The 21,630-nt window shown below is 43.9% G+C and overlaps 1 protein-coding gene across 5 annotated transcripts in view; it reads right to left on the reverse strand.

The window, feature by feature from the left end:
* Positions 1-21,630, reverse strand: part of TBXAS1 (thromboxane A synthase 1) — a 250,185-nt gene that overhangs the window by 194,936 nt on the left and 33,619 nt on the right. Inside the window, exons 1-2 of one of the 5 annotated variants that reach the window (XM_040658528.1) lie at positions 4,807-4,899; positions 3,190-3,239 (exon numbers count right to left, since the gene is read on the reverse strand). The exons of 2 other annotated variants lie outside the window; for them this stretch is intronic. In XM_040658528.1, the coding sequence (XP_040514462.1) occupies positions 3,190-3,239; positions 4,807-4,884 (128 nt within the window). In that variant the 5' untranslated portion in view covers positions 4,885-4,899. Of the gene's footprint in view, positions 1-35; positions 174-3,189; positions 3,240-4,806; positions 4,900-21,630 lie in introns of those variants that run through there. 2 more of the 5 variants (XM_040658563.2, XM_004937846.5) reach the window with 2 other exon arrangements.

Consider the following 21,630-nt stretch of genomic DNA (forward strand, 5'->3'; position numbering starts at 1 on the left):
GAATAAACCCAGCCTCTTCTTTGCATCTTACTCACATCTCCAGGAGGTACCCATGGGCTGCTAAGAGTTGACGCAGGAGGAGCACTAGATCAGTCCTTTTCGTAGCATGAATTCATCGTGTAAGAGATAATGTGAATAGGGACGAGGTGTATGCATAAATTTTATTCCCTACCTCAGCAATAGCAGAAAACCCTTTAGCAACAGTAGGCATGTGACAGGAAGAGCAGAGAAACTATTTTAATCAACTTTCAGTGTGCTCAAGCAGGCAGTCACCATCCCCAGCTTGAATAAGCTATTGTGGGCCACTAGCCAAGGCTGATAACTACTACAAAACAGAAGGTAGTTAGTTGAATTGATGCCAAAGGCAGCCAAAGGAAAAGCAGAATTTCAAACACACTGGATGAAAGGATCACAAGAAACAAACTTCAAGGAGATACTCTGAACTCAAAATCTGCCTAATAAAAAAAAAAAAAAATAGACTCAAGCATTGCTCCCAAGTGCCATTCAGATTAAATGCAAAACAAAAGCATGTGGGGTTTCCCAGAGCTTTGAATCACCCATTTGAACAAGGGGACTGAGCAACTGACTACTGGCAGGAATAACAGTAGGTATGCACAAAGCATTAAACCCAGTGCAAAATGGACTGAAAGGTATTTTCCTTCTTTAATCACTGAAAAAATGCAGCCGTTTTGTGTTACTTGTAAAACAGCCGGTTGGGCTATTCAGACAGAAGTGTACTTTATAAGCTGACATGTTCCTCTCTGGCCTGGTAGTTATTAAAATAATGCTTGTCGCACATTATCTCATCTTCTGACTGTGCTCTGAAGTCCATTCTGGCCATCCCTCCACGACACAAACAAACTCCAATCCTTACAAATAATTCACTTAACTTTATAAGGAGACCTTTGTTCAAGTCAAATAATTTTCATGTACAGGTTGACGTGAAAATGGCTTTCCTGGAACAGAGCTGATTTGCATTGCTGGGTGTCACAGCATATGACAGCTCATTCCACGGTCTGCTCGTGTGGATCGTCCATAACCCACACAGCAGCAGTCCTTCTTTTCCATGAAGCAGTTGAACACATGACAGGAAGAGCTAATTTTAATGAAGTGTCTTAGCTGTTGTTATCAGTCATGTTCCCTCTTCAACTGTTTATCCGGCAGGCTGGTGAATGCAATGTGTAACCACCGCTCCCTGCTAACTAAAGAAAGCCCATTACTATTGCCTGCTTCTTTGGCTCCTGGGTCTTTAATATCTGACGTGCTGCTGCACGAGTAATATGCCATATGAATCCATTACTGAGCTGCCCAGCACTTCTCAAAGGCCGCACTATTGCACTCCTGTCCCAGCTCACCCTCTGTCATTTGAACAGTCTCTAACATTCCTGGCACACGAAAGTAGAAGTCTTCAACACGCTGACAGCAAACTTGCTGAGACGGTGACCATCTTCCCATTACACTGCATAGCAGAGCCCTGATCACTGACAGGATCCTAGCTCCCTCTAAAGTGAACATGATAAATAAATCATCAACACAGGGTCCTCTGACAGGGAGGGAAGTCTGCATACTATCAGCCGATTACTTTATAATTACTAACATGGTCTAAAACTCCACAGGGAGGTAACAACAGTAAGTCCTTACTGTGAGCAGGAGGGGCAGGAGGACAGCTGAAGCCTGCAGAACCCATTTCATCCTCTCCACAAGAGCTTGGGTGCATATCAGTGGTAATTTTAAGACGCAGAACAGACAAATGAGAGGCTTTAAAAAAGGTTAAGGAGCTGATAAAAATAACAGGACCGACAACAGAACTGAGATCTAGAACAGAAGAGCATAAAAGCAAAGTTTGATACAAACTACAGAAACCCTGGCAGAAAGAAAGAGGTTTGTTGTGTGAAAGGAAAGGCGAAGTTTTGGAAGTCACACAGGATGAAGGATCCTCAACATCACCTCAAGCCACAGTGCAAATAAGGAGGAGACTCAGATACCGGGGAATATATTCGGTAATTATTGCAGTTGGATTTCCTTTATTTCTTACACTAACAACTATTTTTTTTTTTATTATTTCTTTTTTAAAGGCTAATTACAGACCTGCACTGTTATTTCCAGCTTTAGTTTCTCTCCAGTGAGCTAACAATAAACATGAAGCTAGAGGTCTGGAGATAAATACCTTTAATTATTGCTGGGAAGTTTGAGTTCGGTGCTTCTCCTATGTGAAGCTAAGCTAGGAGATCCAATCACAGCAGAAAAAGTAAAGGGTTAAAAGCCTTGAATTGGAAGAACATGAAAAAGGCACTGAGAAGAAAGTATTGACACAATCCACTCAAAACAAGTGAAATGGAGTAGTATACAATATACCACTGTGCCAAACACGGTAAAGTGGAAAAAAGTGACCCTCACTGCCACTACTAGAGCTCTGAAGAAAAGCTTTGACACTAACAAGTCCCTAAAGTGGTCAGTTGAAAAGTGGCTGCAATGTAAAGGCCTAGGAAAGATGATGCATTCCCATGATGGCATACCACACTGCATAATGGCTGTTTTATTTAGCTATTCCCGCTATAGTTGCATAGTGCATAACTCAAGCTGGGCTACTTTTGAAACCTTCAGGAAGCCCTAATCTTATATTAATGCATACATCCATACACACCCCCACTCAGCATGTCTGCTCAAGTCCTCAGAGAACAAAATGAGTATTTAATAGATTTGTGTGTCTTGCTCGCTGTTTGTTTTCCACATGGAGTTCTGCATGTCATGCTTTCATTCACACTGAGCATCTGTCTTTCACATGCATCTACTGCTTGAAGGGGCATCTGTAGCAGCAGTGGGCTGACATGACGCTCAGCTGTCACACCCTTCAGAATGGGAAGCTGCCCTGCTGAATATCAGGGAAAACTGAACGTGAAGGGCTGAAGATTTTCTATATTACAGACCAGCAATTACTGCTAGCTTTGTACTCTCCCACTCTTAGGATCTCTGCTGCAGTACCTAGCCCCTCACAATCCTTTTACTGAACAACCATGCCAAGGTCCAGAACCTACTCATTGCTACCACAATAGCTTAGGGACCTGTGAGTTGGTGTAATATCTTCCCCTTCTCAAGAGAATATAGAAAAACACAACAAACTTCAAGGACTCTTGGAAGAAGAAAGAGGACAATGGAAGTATGTGAGGGACGAAGCAGGCGGCTGCCTACCTGAAGTGGTTGATAAAATTGATTGGTTTCACTTCTGCATCCACAGTTATCTGCATTTGAACAAACAACATTTTGAAAAAGCATTTTTTTTTAAACTGATGCAATAGTAAAGTTACAATCTGTAACTGAAGAAAGCACAGTGCTGCTGAAGGTGAACATAATATGTACCTAACAAAATGGCTATGATGCTCTCTACACTAACAATATTGAATTTAACATTCCCTGGAACACTGGCACAACTCAGAGCATTTGAAGGATTGCCAGCATAATCCCAAAATGCAAAGGGACGAGAGAAAAGCGGAGGTATTAAGTCAATTAACTTGACAACATCCCTGGATAAAATAATGGAACTATCAATTTGGGATGCCATCAATAAGGAATTAGAGGAGAGACTAAAAATGTAATTAATGCTTTTCAGTATTACCAGGCAAGCCTCTTATTTTGGATAGTGTTGGGGGGTGCAGGAGGGAGGACAGGGATACAGATACATTTGATAAAAATAAGTCTTCCAATAGCATCTACTCGGGCTGATCCAACGTGCTAGTACCTGTAGATGACATAGCATCTTGCCTGAAAGACCTCACACTACATGGAGAACCAACCTGATACCAGATTAGACAAATTAAAAGCTGGTTTAGTTCTTGGCCACAAAACATAGCTGATAACCACAAGGTATTTATCAGCAGATGCCCTGGCGGCAGGAATTTCAGGAATAGTTTCCCATTCACTAATAAAGGGAAACAGGAGTTGGCAACTATTATAAAACTGACCCCAAATTTTCTGTGCTAAGGAACATGTCCGCAAGGCTCCCTGCCATCCTGCTGCTGTAAAGCCATTCAAGTGGCCAAGGGACTCCTTAATTGGAAATCTGTCCTAGCAGCTATTTATTAACTGTTAGGTGTCTCACACCACCACCAACAGTCCTACTTCACTAACTCCAACAATCCCATCCTGGCCATGGAATTTGAACAGGAATAACCCAGCCAGAAGACCACCTATGATAGAATGGTTGCAGGAAGTAATTGAGACAACCTGAGAACTCACAGTTACTGGAAGACGGACATGGCTTCCTACCCTATCTCCACAGATCCCCTCTTGCTGCTTTTCCTATGTTCACCTGATCTTTGCCGGAGCTGATGTAACCACTAGACCTGCAGACAAACCTAGCAGAAATAAAATTCTTTTGCTGGTGGTAATGTATCCAAAAGGAGAGTGAAGGGTGCCTATGTAAGTAGCCAGCCAGGTTCACTGAAGGATCGAGTAAGCAAGCACCTGCAGGAGGGTGGTGGGAAGGGGAATATCCCTTTTGGCAGCAGCGAGCCATGAGGTCATCTCAGTCACTAAGCTCCTTCCTGGCAAAGCTAACACCGACACAAAGATTGATAGGATAACACAGAGCAAAAAGGACGGGCTGCAGTTACAGAAGAGGGAAATGAAATCATCTGGCAGCCTAGTGATGCATCTAGGAAGCAGAAACCACCTCCAGCATAGAAATCTCTACTTGGCAAAGCCATAGACACGTTCAAGATCACTGCTTTGATTATAGCTGGGAACAAAGCTGGCAGTGCTATGAGCATCAACATAACCCCCCTCTGCTCTGTCCTCATGAAGGCCCACCTGCAACACGGCACCCAAGCCTTGGCTCCCAACATGAGATAGATGTGGAGGTGTTAGATGGGTCTGGAGGAGGGCCATGAAGATGATCGGAGGGGTGGAGCAACTCTCTTAAACCTGGGATTGTTCAGCCTGGAGAATAGAAGGCTCCATGGAGACCTTACTGCATCCTTCTAGTACTAGAGGAGAGCTCACAAACAGGAGGGGGCCAACTTTTTTACATAGTCTGATAACGAGTAGACAAGGGAAGATGACTTCAAACTAAAAGAGGGGAGGTTGAGGTTAGATGTCAGGGGAAATTTTTCAGTCAGAGGGTGGTGAGGCAGTGGCACAGGCTGCCCACAGAAGCTGCGGGTGCTCCATCCCTCAAGGTACAGAAGACCGGGTTGGATGGAGCCCTGGGCAGTCTGACCTGGTAAGTGGCAGCCCTGCACATGGCATGGTGTTGGGATTAGAAGGGCTTTGAGGTCCCTTCAACCCAAGCCATTCTATGATTCTGTGATAATGGGGGCTTCCAAAGAGAAGCAAGAAGCAGCATGTGGAGTGCAGGTTAGGCAACTGCCCAACTGTTACACAGTCTTGGCCCACCACTGCACAGGAGGTATGGGAGTACTGGACAAAGTCCAAAGGATGCTTGCAGGGGAAAATAGAAGGAAAAAAAAAGCCTGAAAACAACCTCTAAGTCAGAAGCTTAGGGAGCTCAGTTAGCAAAGCATATTTAATGGAAAGCTGAGAGGGGCCTTAGCTTTTGCCTGCAGTGACTTACACAAGGCAGTGCACAAACGTAACATTGAATTAAGATTACACGTCTCGGGGTGGGGGGCATGTTGAGATTAAAGCAATTGACAGGAGGTAGTGGACTCACTGTTTTTTTCAGAAAACTGCCTTTTTTTTTTGCAGGGGGAGGGGTGAGTTTTTATTTAGTTGTTGTTTTAAGTCACACTACACATGAAACCCAACAACAGGACTTCCCCCAGCAGGTCTGAAGGAAAGCCCACAGACTGAATACACAGAAAGTCAAACTAGATGGCTGTACAGCTCATTCTGATCTATAAATAAACAAGTGATTAACTATCACTCTAATTGTTAGCTACCCATGGAAGAGGGACTATTTCCATACTCTTCCATCAGGGAGGGATTTGTGCTCCTAATACAAATCAGTGACAAAGTCATAGAACAGGCACTTTCCACGCCAATGCAACCACACAGCTTAAGACAGCAACAAGAAGGCCTTGGATAAAATTGCCCACAACTTACCTGCAAAAACAGATACATTCCCTCCTTAAACGGAAGCCTAAGCAGAGATATCAAGTGAAGTAACAATTAGGGAAATAGCCTCAGACACCTGTAGGCCTTCCTGAATTGAAAGATTTCCTTAGGATCAACCACCTGGCTTTTATTTTACTATCTTACCCTACCATGCAGTTACATTAAACTTGTTTTAGAGCATGGAGCCGTCTATCTACATCGCCTATTAAAGTCAACAAGCACAGAGATGCAAGATCACTTCATCAGTCCCGTTTTGAATTTTCTTACTACATCACAAAATCACTGCAAGATTTCCTGCAACCCTCTTGACAGAGAAAATAGCACATGTGGACACGCGAGCGGTTGTGTAGGATGGTTTCCAATCTACAGTAAATGACAATAAACTGAAACATATTTCAGGAAAGTGAAAAAAAAAAAAAAAAAGCAAAATTTACCCTTTCAGAGTGACCACATCCAAACAGATTCACCAATACACAGGGTATTTTCTAAAGACTCACTGATGTGAAGACCCTCTAACCGAGTCTCCTCTCCAACATACACTGGGAAACAACTCATTTTTCTAATCTATACGTAAATTCCAAGCCTGACATGCACGTTCCCAGCTTCAAAATTTGAGCATCCATAGGAGACCACACATCCTTCAGCAGCCAGACTGCCCTGGTTTACCGCACTGTGAGGTGCAGGCAGGTGGGATTAATTATTCCATTAGCAACATAAGATGAACCAGAGACTTGCTACTATGGGCAGGCCACCTGTGGGCCTAAAAATCCTGAAAATTAAGTTTGTGTCATTATTCTTCTCTCCTGACAGATCAGGGCCAGGAGAACAGTTGCCATATTGAATCTGAAATAAGTCTGCTTAATGGTGTTGTATTTTACAGCAGAGCATGGAACTTTTTTGTGTGTGCTCACTGTTTGTCTCCTATTGCTTGATGAGCCTTCACCTGCACCCTATTACAGTTTTTGTTTGTTTGTTTGTTTTTTACAGCAGAGCAAAACAAAGAAAGAAAAGTCATGAAGTCCAAAACCAACATTTGAGAAAGCAAAGCTTCAGATATTCTGATATCCAGTGGTGGGACATTCGGGAACTGAGCTACCTGAAAGCACTCATGATTGGGTTGGGAGGAGGTTTTGGCAGTGGTAGCTGCTGGTGTTCAGCAGCTGTGCCTCATGCTTACCTGCAGCGAGCTGGGGAAGCAGTAGGGTGATGACTCAGGGGCCCTGTCGAAACAGCAGGGCACCAGCCAGCCCCTGAGACCGTTGTTCCCATTGTTCCTTCAGCAAGTCGTGGCTGGTGGAAAGGCATGTTGCAGTCTTTAAGCCTGTGGTGGTTCGTTTGTTTTCAAAGGTAATCTAGCACTTAAGCAAGGCTGGCTGTCAGCTCAGGCAGTATGCAGCAATTACAGCACCTGCGTTAGCTGTTCAAGCTTCTCCACCTTGCCAGGGCCTTGCTCTTGTTCCAGCAGCAAAAAGCCACTTCTTTACTCAGCTGATACTCCTAACTTCCAGTGTATAAAACTTTTAAACAGAACAAATATTCCTGGTCTTAATTAAAAAAATATATCTAAAAAAGTAACCCAGGAGCTGCATGCATACCCCACAACATATCCCCACTTACTGGAAACGTATTTTGTTTTTTTTTTCTCTTATAATAAAGGAGAAAGATTGTGCAGTTTACATTGCCTCCTGCAGCCACATTTTTCAAACCTGAGTGTCCAAAGACAAAGCTGCTAAATCCACATTAGCTGCACAAGTCCAGGGATTCTGTCTTAACTGTGCAGGAATTCCCCACAAATGAAGGGGTGCATCCTCATACAGGCACCTGAGGACAGCAGAGGAAATTCTGACCACAAAGGCCATGACAACTCAAGCGACAGAAAGGCCTGGCTGAAACAGCCTACAGCTGTGCTAGAAACTGAAGGACTAAACAGCAGTACACAGGAGTAGAAAACAGAAGAAAGGAAGGGTGAGATGAGCGTGCGTGTAAACATCAGGTGTGCAGCAAAGAAAGTAGGCCCAGGCCTTGCAGAGCTGAGGGCAGGGACTGCCCCACTTTGGGGCAGATGGACACACAGATCAGCCCGGAGAAGCACCATGCCAACAAGCAGCAGGCTGCTGGGGGTCTGGCCTGCACCTGATGAGGCAGAACTGAAACTTAGCTGTGGTTGAACCCTCTTTGTTCCATGTATTATATTACCTGAGCCCTCAGAAGCTGTAATTTGAAGAGCAGAGACACAGCTCTCACACAGTTGAGACACACAACTGTCTGCTTGATTCTGCCTCATGCGTACGGCATGAACCTTTAATTATCTGCACCGTCGTGTGTAATTACTCAGTCTGAACATATAGGAATAGCAAACACGTGAATGCTAGGCATGCTGTTTGTACATTCAGTAGTATCTGAATATCTACATATCAGTAGATCATACCTTCAGAGGGGCAAGCGAAATAAATAGAAACTCTAATGTATATGTCATTTATCCCACCACTTCATAAATAGACAGAAAATTCCTTTCAAAAATATATAATCACATTTTCTGTTTTATTTTTATTTTAAAGAATTGGACACGTTGCTTCCATGACCTGCATAACAACAGAATCTGAGGCTCATTATTCGAGCCTGCTGTGATCAATAAAAATCACAAGGACACAGTCATGAGCAGGCACTCCTAAAACATATTTTTTTAAGGTCAGTAAAAGATGCTGGATGATTACCTTGAAAGATGGACATTATCACAGAAATAGAAATGTGGAAATGGAGGAAGTAGAGAGATCTCTGTGCACACCTCAGCACACCTAAAGAGCCTTTCACATAACAACCCCAGATTTGCAAAAATCTGGAACTACTCAAACCAAACTCAACATATGAAACAGGGTGAATGTAACCCAAGCAAGAAAGGATGGCTAAATCGATGGCAGTCAGATCTCATCCATTTCTTTCTGAGTTTCTGGGTATCAAAAAGATTGAAGTGTTAATAGCTGTCTTATTGACTCATTACCTTGCAGGCTTTAAAATCTGCATAAAAATAGATTTCAAAAAATCTCTTATTCAAATCAAGCCCACTTGACTGCAATCACATCAAACAGAGCCCTAGTTTTATCAGGAAGATGCTGCTCCATGTCAGTTAGCTGACACAACGGCGCGTCGGCTCCATGCTGAATCCATGTGAGCACAGGGAGTGGGGGCAGCCAAAGGAGGAAAGCACAAGCCCATGCACAAACACACTGTTACCTATTTTGTTCCTCTCATAAAAAAAAAACCAAAACAGCACAGCTCAATCAAATCAATGGAAAAGAGCAAGGGATGGACACATTCAACTACCGTATTTCAACAAGCTTGTCATCCTGGGCCTTATCTCAAATGCACTGAAGACCATGGGAGTTCCTCAACTGACCTCCATGGGTTTTGGATCAGACCCACTCTGCAATTAATCTCATTTGATATGGTTGTGTTAATTGGCTGTAGTGCTGGAATAAAAAGTCTTGCAGAGCATAAGAAAGGCTGACAAAATCTGACTTACGGAAAGCAGAAGCAAGGCCTGGGTATGATAAAGGAAGATAAGGATTTTGCCTTTGCTGTAGCAGGGCAGTAGTGTGATCCAGGGTGAAGCATGTAAATAATTTTGCAAATAAGCCTTCAGACTTATTTGATCATCAGACAATCAGTAATATATATATAGGTATTACTGTTCTAGTATCTTACATACATTATAAACAAAAACAAATTAAGAAAGAATGATTTAAAGATGAAGTAAACAGTATTTTTTTAATATATATATTACTTATTAATGATCTATAAAATATTTTCTCCCTGCAACCCACTAGGTACCACCTGGGAGAACACTACCATAGAGAACTCAGATATGTTCCCTTCCCCACTGCCAATGACAATTCAAAGCCTTAACTATGTAAACACAACCCCTGGTTTGTTCCTCCGTCAGGAAGCTGGCCTGTGAGTGCTGGGCAGCACAGCAGATGTTTGCTTTCCTCATGTGTTGGTTGTTGCTTTATCACAGCACCGCTGGCTTCTGCTCGGTGCTCAGCTTTGCAAGGCTGTCCCCCTGGTTTCCAGCTACAGTCAGGGGATTAAAAGAAAAATCCCCCCTTAAAATGGTATTTATATTTCGCAAGCAGAATTCAAAAATCTAAATCTTCTCATCTTTGTTTTTAGAGATTGAAAAATCTCATGCTACAATACACTTCTCGGACTCTTTTTGTGCCTCCCCTCCTTTTTGTCCTACCAAAGACATCAATCTTCATCTTTTCTTCATCTAAGCCATTCACTTCTCAGGTTCTCTGCAAAAGTATTCCCAAAACCAGACCATGAAGCTGAATTAGATCCTTTGCACCTTACCTAACAACATCTCTTGCTGGTCTACAAAAAAAATTCTTCACATTAGTAAGTTCTGAGGAACAAAGTCAATGGCATGTGTAACGGACCTTATTCACACGGGAACCAACATCACCTAATAAGATAGAGCTTTAAAGCTTCACTCATTTATGACAAGGCTTACAGGATAACACGGGTGCCTGCAATTGCAGTGGATTGGGCCCAAAGCCTCAGGAACCCCTTTCTATATTTGCCCTGCCATACTTTCTCTTCCACATCTTTCATTTGCTTACTGTTGTTTATTGCTGGGCTGCTTTATAAGCAGTGGAAAGTAGAAAACGTGCCCTCACTTCGTTTTTGACAGGCCTACTCACTCCTCTATTTCACAAGCTATAAAAAAGCCATATCAAATTTGCAGCACCACACCTATACCCGTTCCCAGATGAAGGCAGAGCCTCCGCACTTGTCTTCACGCTGGCTGCTTTCCCTGTGAGCCATCCCCTCATTAACATCAATTGCAAATCAAACCGTAGAGGTGAAATTCATCACTGTGCACGGAGTCAGCAGGTATCCTACTTCAGCCCATCAAAACAGGGCTTGCATTAAAATCTAAGTAGCGCTTAGGTCTTACATTAAGCCTTTGTGGAGGGTGAACTGCACTTTTTCTGAGTTACATTTCATGCAAACCGTAGCACTAGGAAAACGCACTTCAGCACTTAGGAGCCGTGCAAATAGGTATTACAAGAAAAAGGGAGAAAAAAAACCTTCTATGGATAGACTATGGGGCACTATATTAGGAAACACTTGAATTTTTTCTTCAGTGCCATTTTATTCTAAGAAATTGATCGCTTTTCAGAGCAAATTATAAGTGATGTGATCTGATAACCTGCAATAAACACATTATGTTCTCAAAAATGGACCTTATCAAGCGAGAAATACCGTTTAAGCTTCTCAAACTACATGAGCTTCAAAATGCACGTCTTTGTTGCTGACATACCAACAGGAAAACAGCCTTAAGAAAGACCCAGAAAAGCCCTCTCAAAATAGAAGCCGGTGTTCAGGCACGATCTTCCTTAGTAGGATTTTATACTGGCATAATTCCACCCATCTCGATGGGAAAGAAAATAACCTAATTTGTGATTATGGGAAAACAAAACCATAACTGCTCCTTGAGAAGCTCTGTGACTCGTATTATCTAACTTGGCCAGTCACTTCTGCTAGGAGTTTAATCCAATACAGGAGCAGCTGGCCTAACCCTAAAGCAGGAGGGGAGGCAGCACCAAGCTCTTAAAATGTCTGATCCAAAAGGCTGAACCGATGTTGTTCCCCCACTCTCCCTCACACAACCACACAAAGCTGACTGTAGTGCAAGGTCTGAGCTGCTACAGGACTACCACACACTACACGTAGAGCACAGCAAAGCCTAGGATTGAGCAGAGCCCGTGGGACGCTGCCAGCAAAGCCGTGTCGATCAATGATCTCCTGAATATCATCTGGTAGTAGAGAACTATGTGTTAAGTTGAGTTTATCTGTCCAAGAGCAGGGAGGGAGCACTGCTGTGGAGAAGTAGGCCATCCCCTGTCCTGGCCAGATGGTGCTTCTCTTCTGGCAGAGAGGCAAAAAACTCCACAGCTCTTCTAATTACTTCACCTCACATTAAACTACTCCTCCATCAAAGTCTGAACTCACACCGGAGCGGTGGCACATCACCACAGAGCCTCAGGTTCGCGCCTGGCTTTCAGTTGGTGAAGGCAGAGTCTGCATCAACATCAGGTCTCAATGATTTCACTACCTCAAACCTGCACTACCCCTTCCAGAAACAGGTCTGCTGCCTCGCAGCACCTGCAGAGGGTCTCTTGTTAGAAGGTGAGATACCCACGACGGTGCTGCAGAGGATATGAAAGCAGGTTGCTTAATCTGGGCTGCTAAGACTCTGGCACTGGCTACAGATTACAGGCTTGCTAGCTCACAATTAATTAATCATGATGCCTGCGGCCCGGGGAATCTCACTGATGATGAAATAAGGGTTAACTGCATGCAAACTTGAAGAAACAAGCAGAATACAGCAGAAAGCGTTGAGCATTTAAGTTCCACAGATTTTGTCCTTCACATAAAGCTTGCACTGGTTTAGTTCACTGCAGTGAATTCAATTCGGGGCAGACACCCTTACACCAGTTCAGAATGAATTTGGCTTTCTCTTAAGGGACAGACAAAAAAAATTGCAAGAAGATTTCTCAGAATTACCAACAAAAAACTTGCAACGATGTTATTAATTCCATATAAAGAACATCACTCTGTGCAGATGTGTGTACGTACCTGCACTGTTTCACCTGTTTATACGGCCCGCTATTTGTGTGCCAAAAAAGAGCAAATCATAGAAGATATCAAGGTCCATTTTGCTGATGTCCAGGCATAACTGTGTGCACAGAAATTCAGAAATTGCCTCCCTTTGGTATTTTCCTCAAACACACAAGAGTGGCAGGAGGACGGTTCCTTTCCAGAAGCACATCAGGCAGAGAGTGTGACCCATTGGCAGGAATGTGAGCGTCCGTAGGAGTGAGTTGTGACATGGTGACCAGGGTGAGTGCTTGCCTTAATCGATCAGTAAAACATGCACAAAGAGGCCTCAACTACAAAAATCCTCCTTTCTCTGCTCTTTGTAGCATCTCCCATAAGCACACCTTTGCCTTTTCCTCCCACTCCAGTTGTACATCGCCTTCATTTCCACGCTATGCTGTGCAAGCCTATCTGAATAAGACCTTTATAATGCTCACAGGTGCTGTTGTGCATTACCGTTTGTGTCATAAATACAGCTGTAAGCCTGCAAAGCCAAAGGGCTATGTATATGCCTGTAACAGGGTTAGGAAGGATGGAAGGGTGTGGGAGAAGGGGAAGGAGGGAGGGATATTAGTTTTACCCTACAGCGTTGTTTTCATGGATGTTTTTGCTAAAGAAACAACACACCGATGTGTACACACAACAAAGCAAATGCAAACAAGTCAGGTTTCTGGATTTTTGCAGCATGTGATGAGCTAGGTGAGGGTTGACACTACGCATACAATGAAGGAAATGCACAAAAGGAGTTCCCACAGCAGGGTGAGAGTAAAGACTAAAATAAAAATAAGCTCAAGCAATATTAAGCATAGACAGCAGGAGTAAATCTTTATTTGAAACAGTTTAAACATCCTCCTTCTCCCTCACAAGAATGCATGCTGTTCTGAATGGTCTCTCAGTGCTGTAAGACACAGCTGGATGTGTACCACCCAATCCTACAAAGGAAGAGTAGAAGCAGGGTTGATGCTGAGCTGGTAGTCACACCACTGCACTGAGGGACTGATGCTGGGGACGGAGCTGCAAGAACAGCAGGGCTGTGGGCTCAGCCCAAAGGGCACCGTGGAGGGTCAGCAAGGCCTGGGTAGCTCCCCAGGTGCATGCATGAAGGAGGGAATGTGAAGCATACCAGCTAACCTTGGCCACAGATGCTCCTCTTTTCCCACTGGGGTTCCAGACCACCTCTTTTGGGCACCTGCCCCGGTCTGCAAGGAGCTGGAGGGCAAATAATGGTGTTAATCATTCAGCATGGGGCCTCATGGTAAACTGAGCCGCACAGAGCAGCAGCAGATAGGCAGCAGTGAAACTTGAGAAGAACCTACGCTTACTCTAAGAGAACAGAGCAAGTAACTGCAGCCATCTAGCATTGCACTGTCTTTCAAAAATGGCCCAGGGCTGGGCACAAAGTCAAGATAAAAGCTATGTGTGCTCCCTTGCATCCCAAGCCATTTCTTCAGGCGACCACACAGCAGCTCACAGCGCAGGGCAGGAAAGGCACAAACAAGCCAAGGCAGCTTTCAGACAGCGACAAGGCATTTGTTGCTACCACGGCTTTCCCCGTGCTCTGTAATCACTGTTTGCAGTACAATTGGAATGAGGTTCCTGGAATTTATTATAGATGCTTTGTTTTGTTATCAATATGCAGGAAACACTGCAGCTACACTGTGGAGGAGAGATATTTTCATGGTACTCATTTTTCACACAAGCATGATATAATGCATAAGAGCAAGCTCACTGCCAAGAAAGCCTGCAGTTTTAGGTTCATTCTCAGTTCTGACATGGGCTGGTGCGCCAGTGGCAAATCATTTCTGTGTTCAGGCTGTCCCACCTTTAGCCAGGAAAAACAATGCTCTTGAATTCCAGGTTTGTTTACTGAATGCTCAAGGATTTGAAACAAAAAGGTGCTGGAGAAACTAGTATAAAATGCACACCTCTGTGCTAAAATTGCGTCTTTGCAAAGGAGAGCCACTTCTCTCTTCTTTCTCAGCGACCACGTGTGTCTAAACACTCATCAATAGTAGGTATAGTTTTAAGGATGTATAACATGGAACTATAGATGAAACTGGTCAAGCCTCTTCTATGCTTCCTCACTAGATACTCCTCTTCAGTACTTTGTATTTGTCATAAGTATCCATTTAACAGGCATTATTTAAATGTAGTCTTCCGGTAGGGCAAGACAGACTGCAAGCCTGAATCAAACGTAGGCAAAGTCTATGCAAAACTTAACCTACATAGACCAGCGTACTTGGATTTGGACATGTTACAGAGCGGTTTGTTTCTGATAGCAGGGTTTTCTCAGGAGGGAAGGAAGGGCACGCAGAGGAGGGATTAATAAGGGTATTTATAAATATAGAGGGTTGCCAGCTTCGATAACCAAACTCAGAACAATACTGCAATCAGCAAGTCCAGATGAAGCGCATCTGAGCTAATGGAAGCAGTTTTCCACAGTGCATTGCCATCCCATCCTTTGAAAGCAAACTTGGTGGGGGTGGATTAGCTTGGCTGCCAATGTAAAGTATGACAGGGATCTGACTTACTTTTTGGGAAACAGAATCTTCTTCATTGCACCTCTCCTCACTTGTCAGCAATTACTAGCAAGTGGCTATCCCTGTCCACCAGTTCCAGGCTGTGTTTCTAGGAAGGCTTCACTGAGGAATGTGCAGGGTACAGATGGATTGCTTCCATGTTTACTCTTTTATTAGGAATTCGTTTCAGCGTGCACTTCTATCATAACACAGTCTGATTTATGCATACCTTGCTGCAGTGAAGACAAATGAACTACACTTACCACAGAACAAGGTGACCTCATGCTTTAGGAAAAACATAAAGTAGGGATTTTTATAAGGGACAAGACTTTGCCCTGAACAGCAAGCTCCAATCCAGCACCTATGTCAGCCCAAGTGACTCAGCACATTGCAATCTAGCGACAAATTCTCACTTCAAAGCTCTTCATTACAAGAATCCTTTGTGGTTTGCATACTTCCTGGGGGCAAGCCAGTCACTTCCTTTGGTGCACTGGCAGCCTTCATTCCCGCATGACCAAGGTAAGGTTCATCAAGAGGTGGGACAAAGAAGATGGAGTCTTTTCATTTACCTTTTTAGAAGCATCAGGTGGAAGCTTTGATTTAATGATTTGTTTTTGCATTGGCCAAATTTCAAATGAGGGAGAGGAAGCTGTGCAGGATTGGGAGCTCTAAGTTCGAGGGGAAGAAGGCCTTGGAGTTACTCTGGAGAAAAGAGTCCTGCAGCTGCTAGGCTTGCAATGGAAAATCTAGATCAGTTCCTCTAAGGGAGGGAATGAATTCTTCCCTACGCCCTCAGCACTACGTGCAGAGATAAAGGTTTGCCCCTTGATGCTTAGCAGAAGTCAGGCTTTCGAGTCAAAACAGTACTGTGTCATCTGGCTGTCTGGGCTACGCTGCACATGTGGCGTCAGCTTGATCTTCTCAGACTGAAGAAGTGCTGCAGATAAAGTATGTGCAAATAAAAATAGTTTAAAGAAGAATGCTGGTGATAACACCCAGTGGTACCTTGTGGCTTCATGCTTCTAAATGTTCTTAAAAAGCTGCTAATGCCTCGGGGGGAAATCGGCGGCACTTTCTGCTTGCTAAAATAACCGATGCTCCACATTTCTTCCTCCTTAACGCTATTCGGGGAGGTACAAACAGGACGCACACATCCGAGAAGCTTTTTGAGCGGCTACAGACCCTGATCTCAAGGACGCCAGCAGCCCTCATGCCCCCCTTTGTAGTGCAGGGATCGAAGAAGAAGGTCAAATTGGGAAAAACAACAATCATGGTTATCTGCCGCCAAGATGACCATAAGGTCTGAGTGCTCAGATTTCAGATGAGAAAATGAGAAGTACGTGACCCACAAAACCCTGAAGCAGTCCAATTTCTATTTTAAAGAGCGGAGGAGAATGCAGGCTGTGCAGAGACACCTGAAAACTGAAAAGAGGTGCAGTCAGACCCACCTTTCAAGAAAAGCAAGTGCTGCGTTGCATCATGTGCAAAATCGTGCCTTGCCAGTATAGCCTCCAACACTGTGAAGCAATAGAAAGGGGGAAAGAAACAAACCACCCAGCGTCCCCAGTGGACAAAAATACTGAATTATTCTTTGTAAAGTTTCCCAACGCCAGAAGAGCTCAGGTAGGTCAACAGCAATAAAAAATAAATGTATCAGAGAGAGTCAAATGAGCTCCTGTGATGACGTGCCTTTCTAAAAATAACCACGGGTACTTATTTTGCCCCCAAACCCACTGAGCTGAATAAGATTGCATTACAGCTGCACAGTCACACTGCAAGATAATAAGGGATGAGAGCCAGATCCTCGCCTCACGTCAATCAGGGTACACCATTGGAGTCGCTGCAGTTGTTTTGAACAGCCCCAGTGGCATGGCCACCTTTATGAAAGTTGGTATTTTTCCAATTGCAAGTGTCTCACATGCTTCATTATGCAAAATTTATATGCATACATACATATATATGTACACGCATGCATGTATATATAAAGATCTTAAGGAGAGCTTACACATATTTGAAGCATTTGAGCTCATTTAAAAGGAAAGCCGCGAGAAGTGAGGCAACGGGTATTTACAGTTGGGGTTTGTTTGTTTGCCTTTCTTCCTGCTTGTCCTATTTAATGGGTCAGGGGAGCGCTCAGGTTAAGAGGAGGGTCACAGAGAGGCCCACTGAAACTGTCCTCTCTCTTTCTTCTCAGCTAGATCAGAGGCAATCCTGGTTTGTTTATTTTTTCCTGTTGTAACATAGGTCAAAGTATTAAAAAGACTGAGAAACACCGACCTCTTGCTTACAATCTTTGGGCTCGCCCATATGACAAGACCGGACAGAAAAGGTTAAGTTCAAAGCAGCTTGGACCTCTAGGGATACTTTGAACTACTTTAGCATAATCTAAATTCATAAGGACCCCTTTAATGTCTAAGTAAACTAACAAACGCTTTTGGAACAGCGTAGCATCCCCTAAGGAAAAAGGGCTGTGCAGTAATAATCACTGAATTACCCAAATAGTAAAAAATCCTATTAGAGCTGCTCCCTTCCTTTGGTAAAGGTAATTGCTTTTTTTTTTTTTTTTCCTTTCTAAAAATGGCAGCCACCATATTCCTCCCAAAGAGAGTCAACCTTCAGAGAGAAGTGTTGTGCCTGATAATGGGTAACAGCCCACTGCGAGGAAGTTAAACGCTTATGGCCAGACTGTGCTCCTGCTGCAGGATGGGGACGGTGCTGTCCCAGCCCAGCCAGCAGAAAACTAGGGAGAACACTCCTCCAGCAGAGCGCACATCCAACATGCTGCACCCTGGCTTTGGACAAAAATAAACTTGAAAAGGATTTGGATAAACACCTCCTCTGAAAGATGAACTCCTCCAGGGCTTCAGTGCTGCATGCTTTGCACTTACACATGTGTGTTTCTAGAAGCAACGTGGCAATGCTCTCGTATCTCCAGACAAGAAACAACGGAAGATTTTAAGACCAAATGACCCGTGACATGCCCCAGTCAGAAATGATGCTTCCCCCTCAAAACAAGCTCTGATGTTGTCAGCAGTTACTCACAGTTGCTAGCAATAAATAAGGCAACTTCCCACTTACTTGAAATTGTGTTTCTTGAAAAAGAGATTATTTGGGGTAAGGAAGTGAAATTAAGAGTATCTTGTGCTGCCACAGGAACACTGTTCTACATCCTTAATTCTGTGACATTTTAAAAGGGATCTACTGACCTGCCAAAGTCAGGGAAGAAAATTTCCTCTCTTATTATGTGCAGATAGAAAGCATAGAGAGGCTTGTATTTTTCCATTTATTTCTACAGCAGCATTAACTCGTTTAGGACAAGGCAAACCAGTCACACATCACAGGCTGGTTTTGGGAGATCACTGTGACATTTTCTCGCTGCTTCTCTCTTGCTTAATACAGTATTCACTGAAATTGGATAGATGTCAGCATAGCATGCAGAGCCCTCATCCAGGACAGTGGCCAAGAGCTATTAGCTGGTGACGAACACAGCAGTACCAGCGTGCCCTGCTCCAGACTGGAATCTTCAAAGCTGGAAGGTCGCTGCTTTGTGCCTCGCACGATCAGTCACAATCCTGATTACTTCCAGGTGAAGCCGAACACCAGCTCACTGTGTGAGCTACTCCCATGAGATGTGGCTCTAACCCTAACAGGGAATACTGAAGATAAGGAAAATACAACAGGCAGCCCATGACAAGATCACTACGAAATGGTAACGAGGGAAGTAAAGCAATGCACTGATCTGCTACATAGTGGAACCCAGTAATAATGCAGGAGGAGTGCATTACAGAACAGAGCCTCAAGGTGTGAGTGAAACAGACATGGCAGTTTTGCTACCTTTTTTCCCCCAGGTAACATGAAGGTTTCCACTCCTCCAGCTGAGGGAGAAAGCAAAAGGAGTTGGTAATAATGGCCAGGATCAGGTTCCCACATAAAGTGGTCTCCAGAGAAGTGTGAATGCTTAACAACAACGACCATAACAGCTGTGGAACTAAAACTTTGCCCAGAATTTCATCAAGTAGTATAAAGATGTTGTATCCATATGCAATTACTAAAAGGCAAAAGGAGAAGTCAACAACTAGTACTTAGGGAAGTTAATAACTCTTTTAGTATCATTTTTGCTGAAGATAGGCTTCTGGGAAATTCAAGGGGCAGCTTGTAACTCCAGAAATGACCTGAAGGAGAGGGATGAAACCCAGAGACAGTGGCTAAGTGAGTAGAAGGATGTCAGTGTGCAGGGCTGAAGTGCTGCGCACAGTAGCTGTCTTCACTGTACATGCAGGCCTCCAAGCTGGGAACACGGGCTCTGCCAGATGTCCCATCCATCCCATAGCCCAGCGTGGAGCAGCGATGTCATGTATCCACAAGAGTTGTGCAATTCACGCACAGTATCAGAGCTGGAATTATGCCCAGACCAAGCCCTGGTCATTCATAAATATGGAGAGAACCCAAGTCCTTGATTATAAACACTCTCACACACAGTTATGCAAGTGACCGAATAATTCGGGCTTTCTTCCCAGATATGGCATAATGTTGTACTATGTAAGAACACAACTCCACTCTGGCGTAGCCTGACATTCTGTACATCAGCCCTTCTCTCCAGTACTACTTGTAAGCTGGGAAAGAGCACAGCCTGCAGAAAAGTTGACAGCAGTGTGACCTCTCATGGCAGCACCCTCTCCTTCTCAAGCATCTCCCCTGCCCACCTCCTCTACCAACAGCCTGTCAGGGTGACACACACTCCACAGTTGGCACTGTTATATCAGCAGGATTTGGACTGAGGGAGAGATTGAGCAGAAGCATGCCCATACCCAGATACAGGAGGCAGGTCCCGCCAGAGCAAGAGGGTCACTGCGGGAAAGTAATCTCTAATCTCAGTCTCCATCATAGAATCATTAGGTTGAAAAGACCTCTAAGATCATCTAGTCCAACCATCAACCCACCACCACCATGCCCACTAACCCATGTCCCTCAGTGCCACATCTACCCTTTTCTTGAAAACCTCCAGGAACAGTGTCTGCTCCATTTCAAGTGCCACACATGCTTCATGAGATTGCTATAATAGATAGCTAATAGCTAGTGAGGAGTTTAATCCAATGTTTCCATCTTCAGTAAAGCACAAATACCACCAGTGATCCCCCTGGTTACCTAACATCCTCAGCAACTTGCCAAAGCACCTCAGTGTAAACAGACATTCTTCTTCCCTCCTCCCAGTTTTCCCTTATCTCTGAAATCCACTTCCTTGGCCATGATATCACACATTACAGACAGAAGCACCTCGCTCTGTGAATGCCCCCATTGACTCCAGCGAGCAGACTCCTGAGCAGACCAGTCTCACCCTGGGCTACAGACGCTTCCAACTCCAATTTCCTGTGTCTGAGAAATTAAAGGTGCTGGTTGATTTGACACCTCAGGAGCCACATGTGAGAATGCACTGGCCACGCTTTCCCTGCTCAACAAGTGTGTATGTTTTCAATTTGCATACAAGTAACAGAGCAAATAAAAAGGAATTGCTCATCACTTTGCAAGGCGACTTTCCAGTTCCAGTCAAATTTGGCCATTTCAGAATTTTCTTTTATTTCATTATTCCACTATCAACACATCGTATCAGGAGAAAACAGCTTTTTGTTGGTTTAGTTACTGGATCCCTGCAGCAACGCACTCCTGACACAGTTTTATAGTACTCCGTGGAGTTTTCTAGCAAACCTTCTTCCACCTCCCCACCAGACAATGGAACCACAGCGTGCCCATCCTACGGCCATAAGCCCACTCCCGGGCTTTACAGCCAATTCACTGCTGCACAGTATTAGACACAGAACTAAATTATTATTCTCTATCATATTAAATGAAAGAGCAGAATACAGCTGGCTATTTAAGCCTCTGCATAATACTTTTAACTTAGAACAGAAAGAGTATGCTTTGAAAGCTATTCTTCTTTGAAATATTCAACTAGGTCTTCTGCTCCACATGAGTATTTTGCACATGTGATGCTAAGCATCAGCAAAATCTCATTTATTATACAATTCCTGATATAAATCCATGTTGGAAATCAATCTGAACAAAAGCTCTGACGAGTACTTTACAAATGCCCAGCTGATGTTTCACAAATATCCACAGTAAAACATGCACACATATTTGTGGCCTTGCTGTAATTTGGACTACGTTTGGCGGTTTTGCTTCAACGTTGCACAGTGTTTAGCAGTTTGGCTTGATGCCTGACAGGTAGAATCATAGAATCATAGAATTGCTCAGGTTGGAAGAGACCTTAAAGATCATCAAGTCCGACCTCAACCTAACCCTACTACCCTAACTCTTTGCTATAGAACATCTACACTCTCCTGTAGAAAGAAGAATAGACCCCATACTAAAGACATTT

The sequence above is a fragment of the Gallus gallus genome, chromosome 1 (assembly GCF_016699485.2).
Source record: "Gallus gallus isolate bGalGal1 chromosome 1, bGalGal1.mat.broiler.GRCg7b, whole genome shotgun sequence".
NCBI lineage: Eukaryota > Metazoa > Chordata > Aves > Galliformes > Phasianidae > Gallus > Gallus gallus.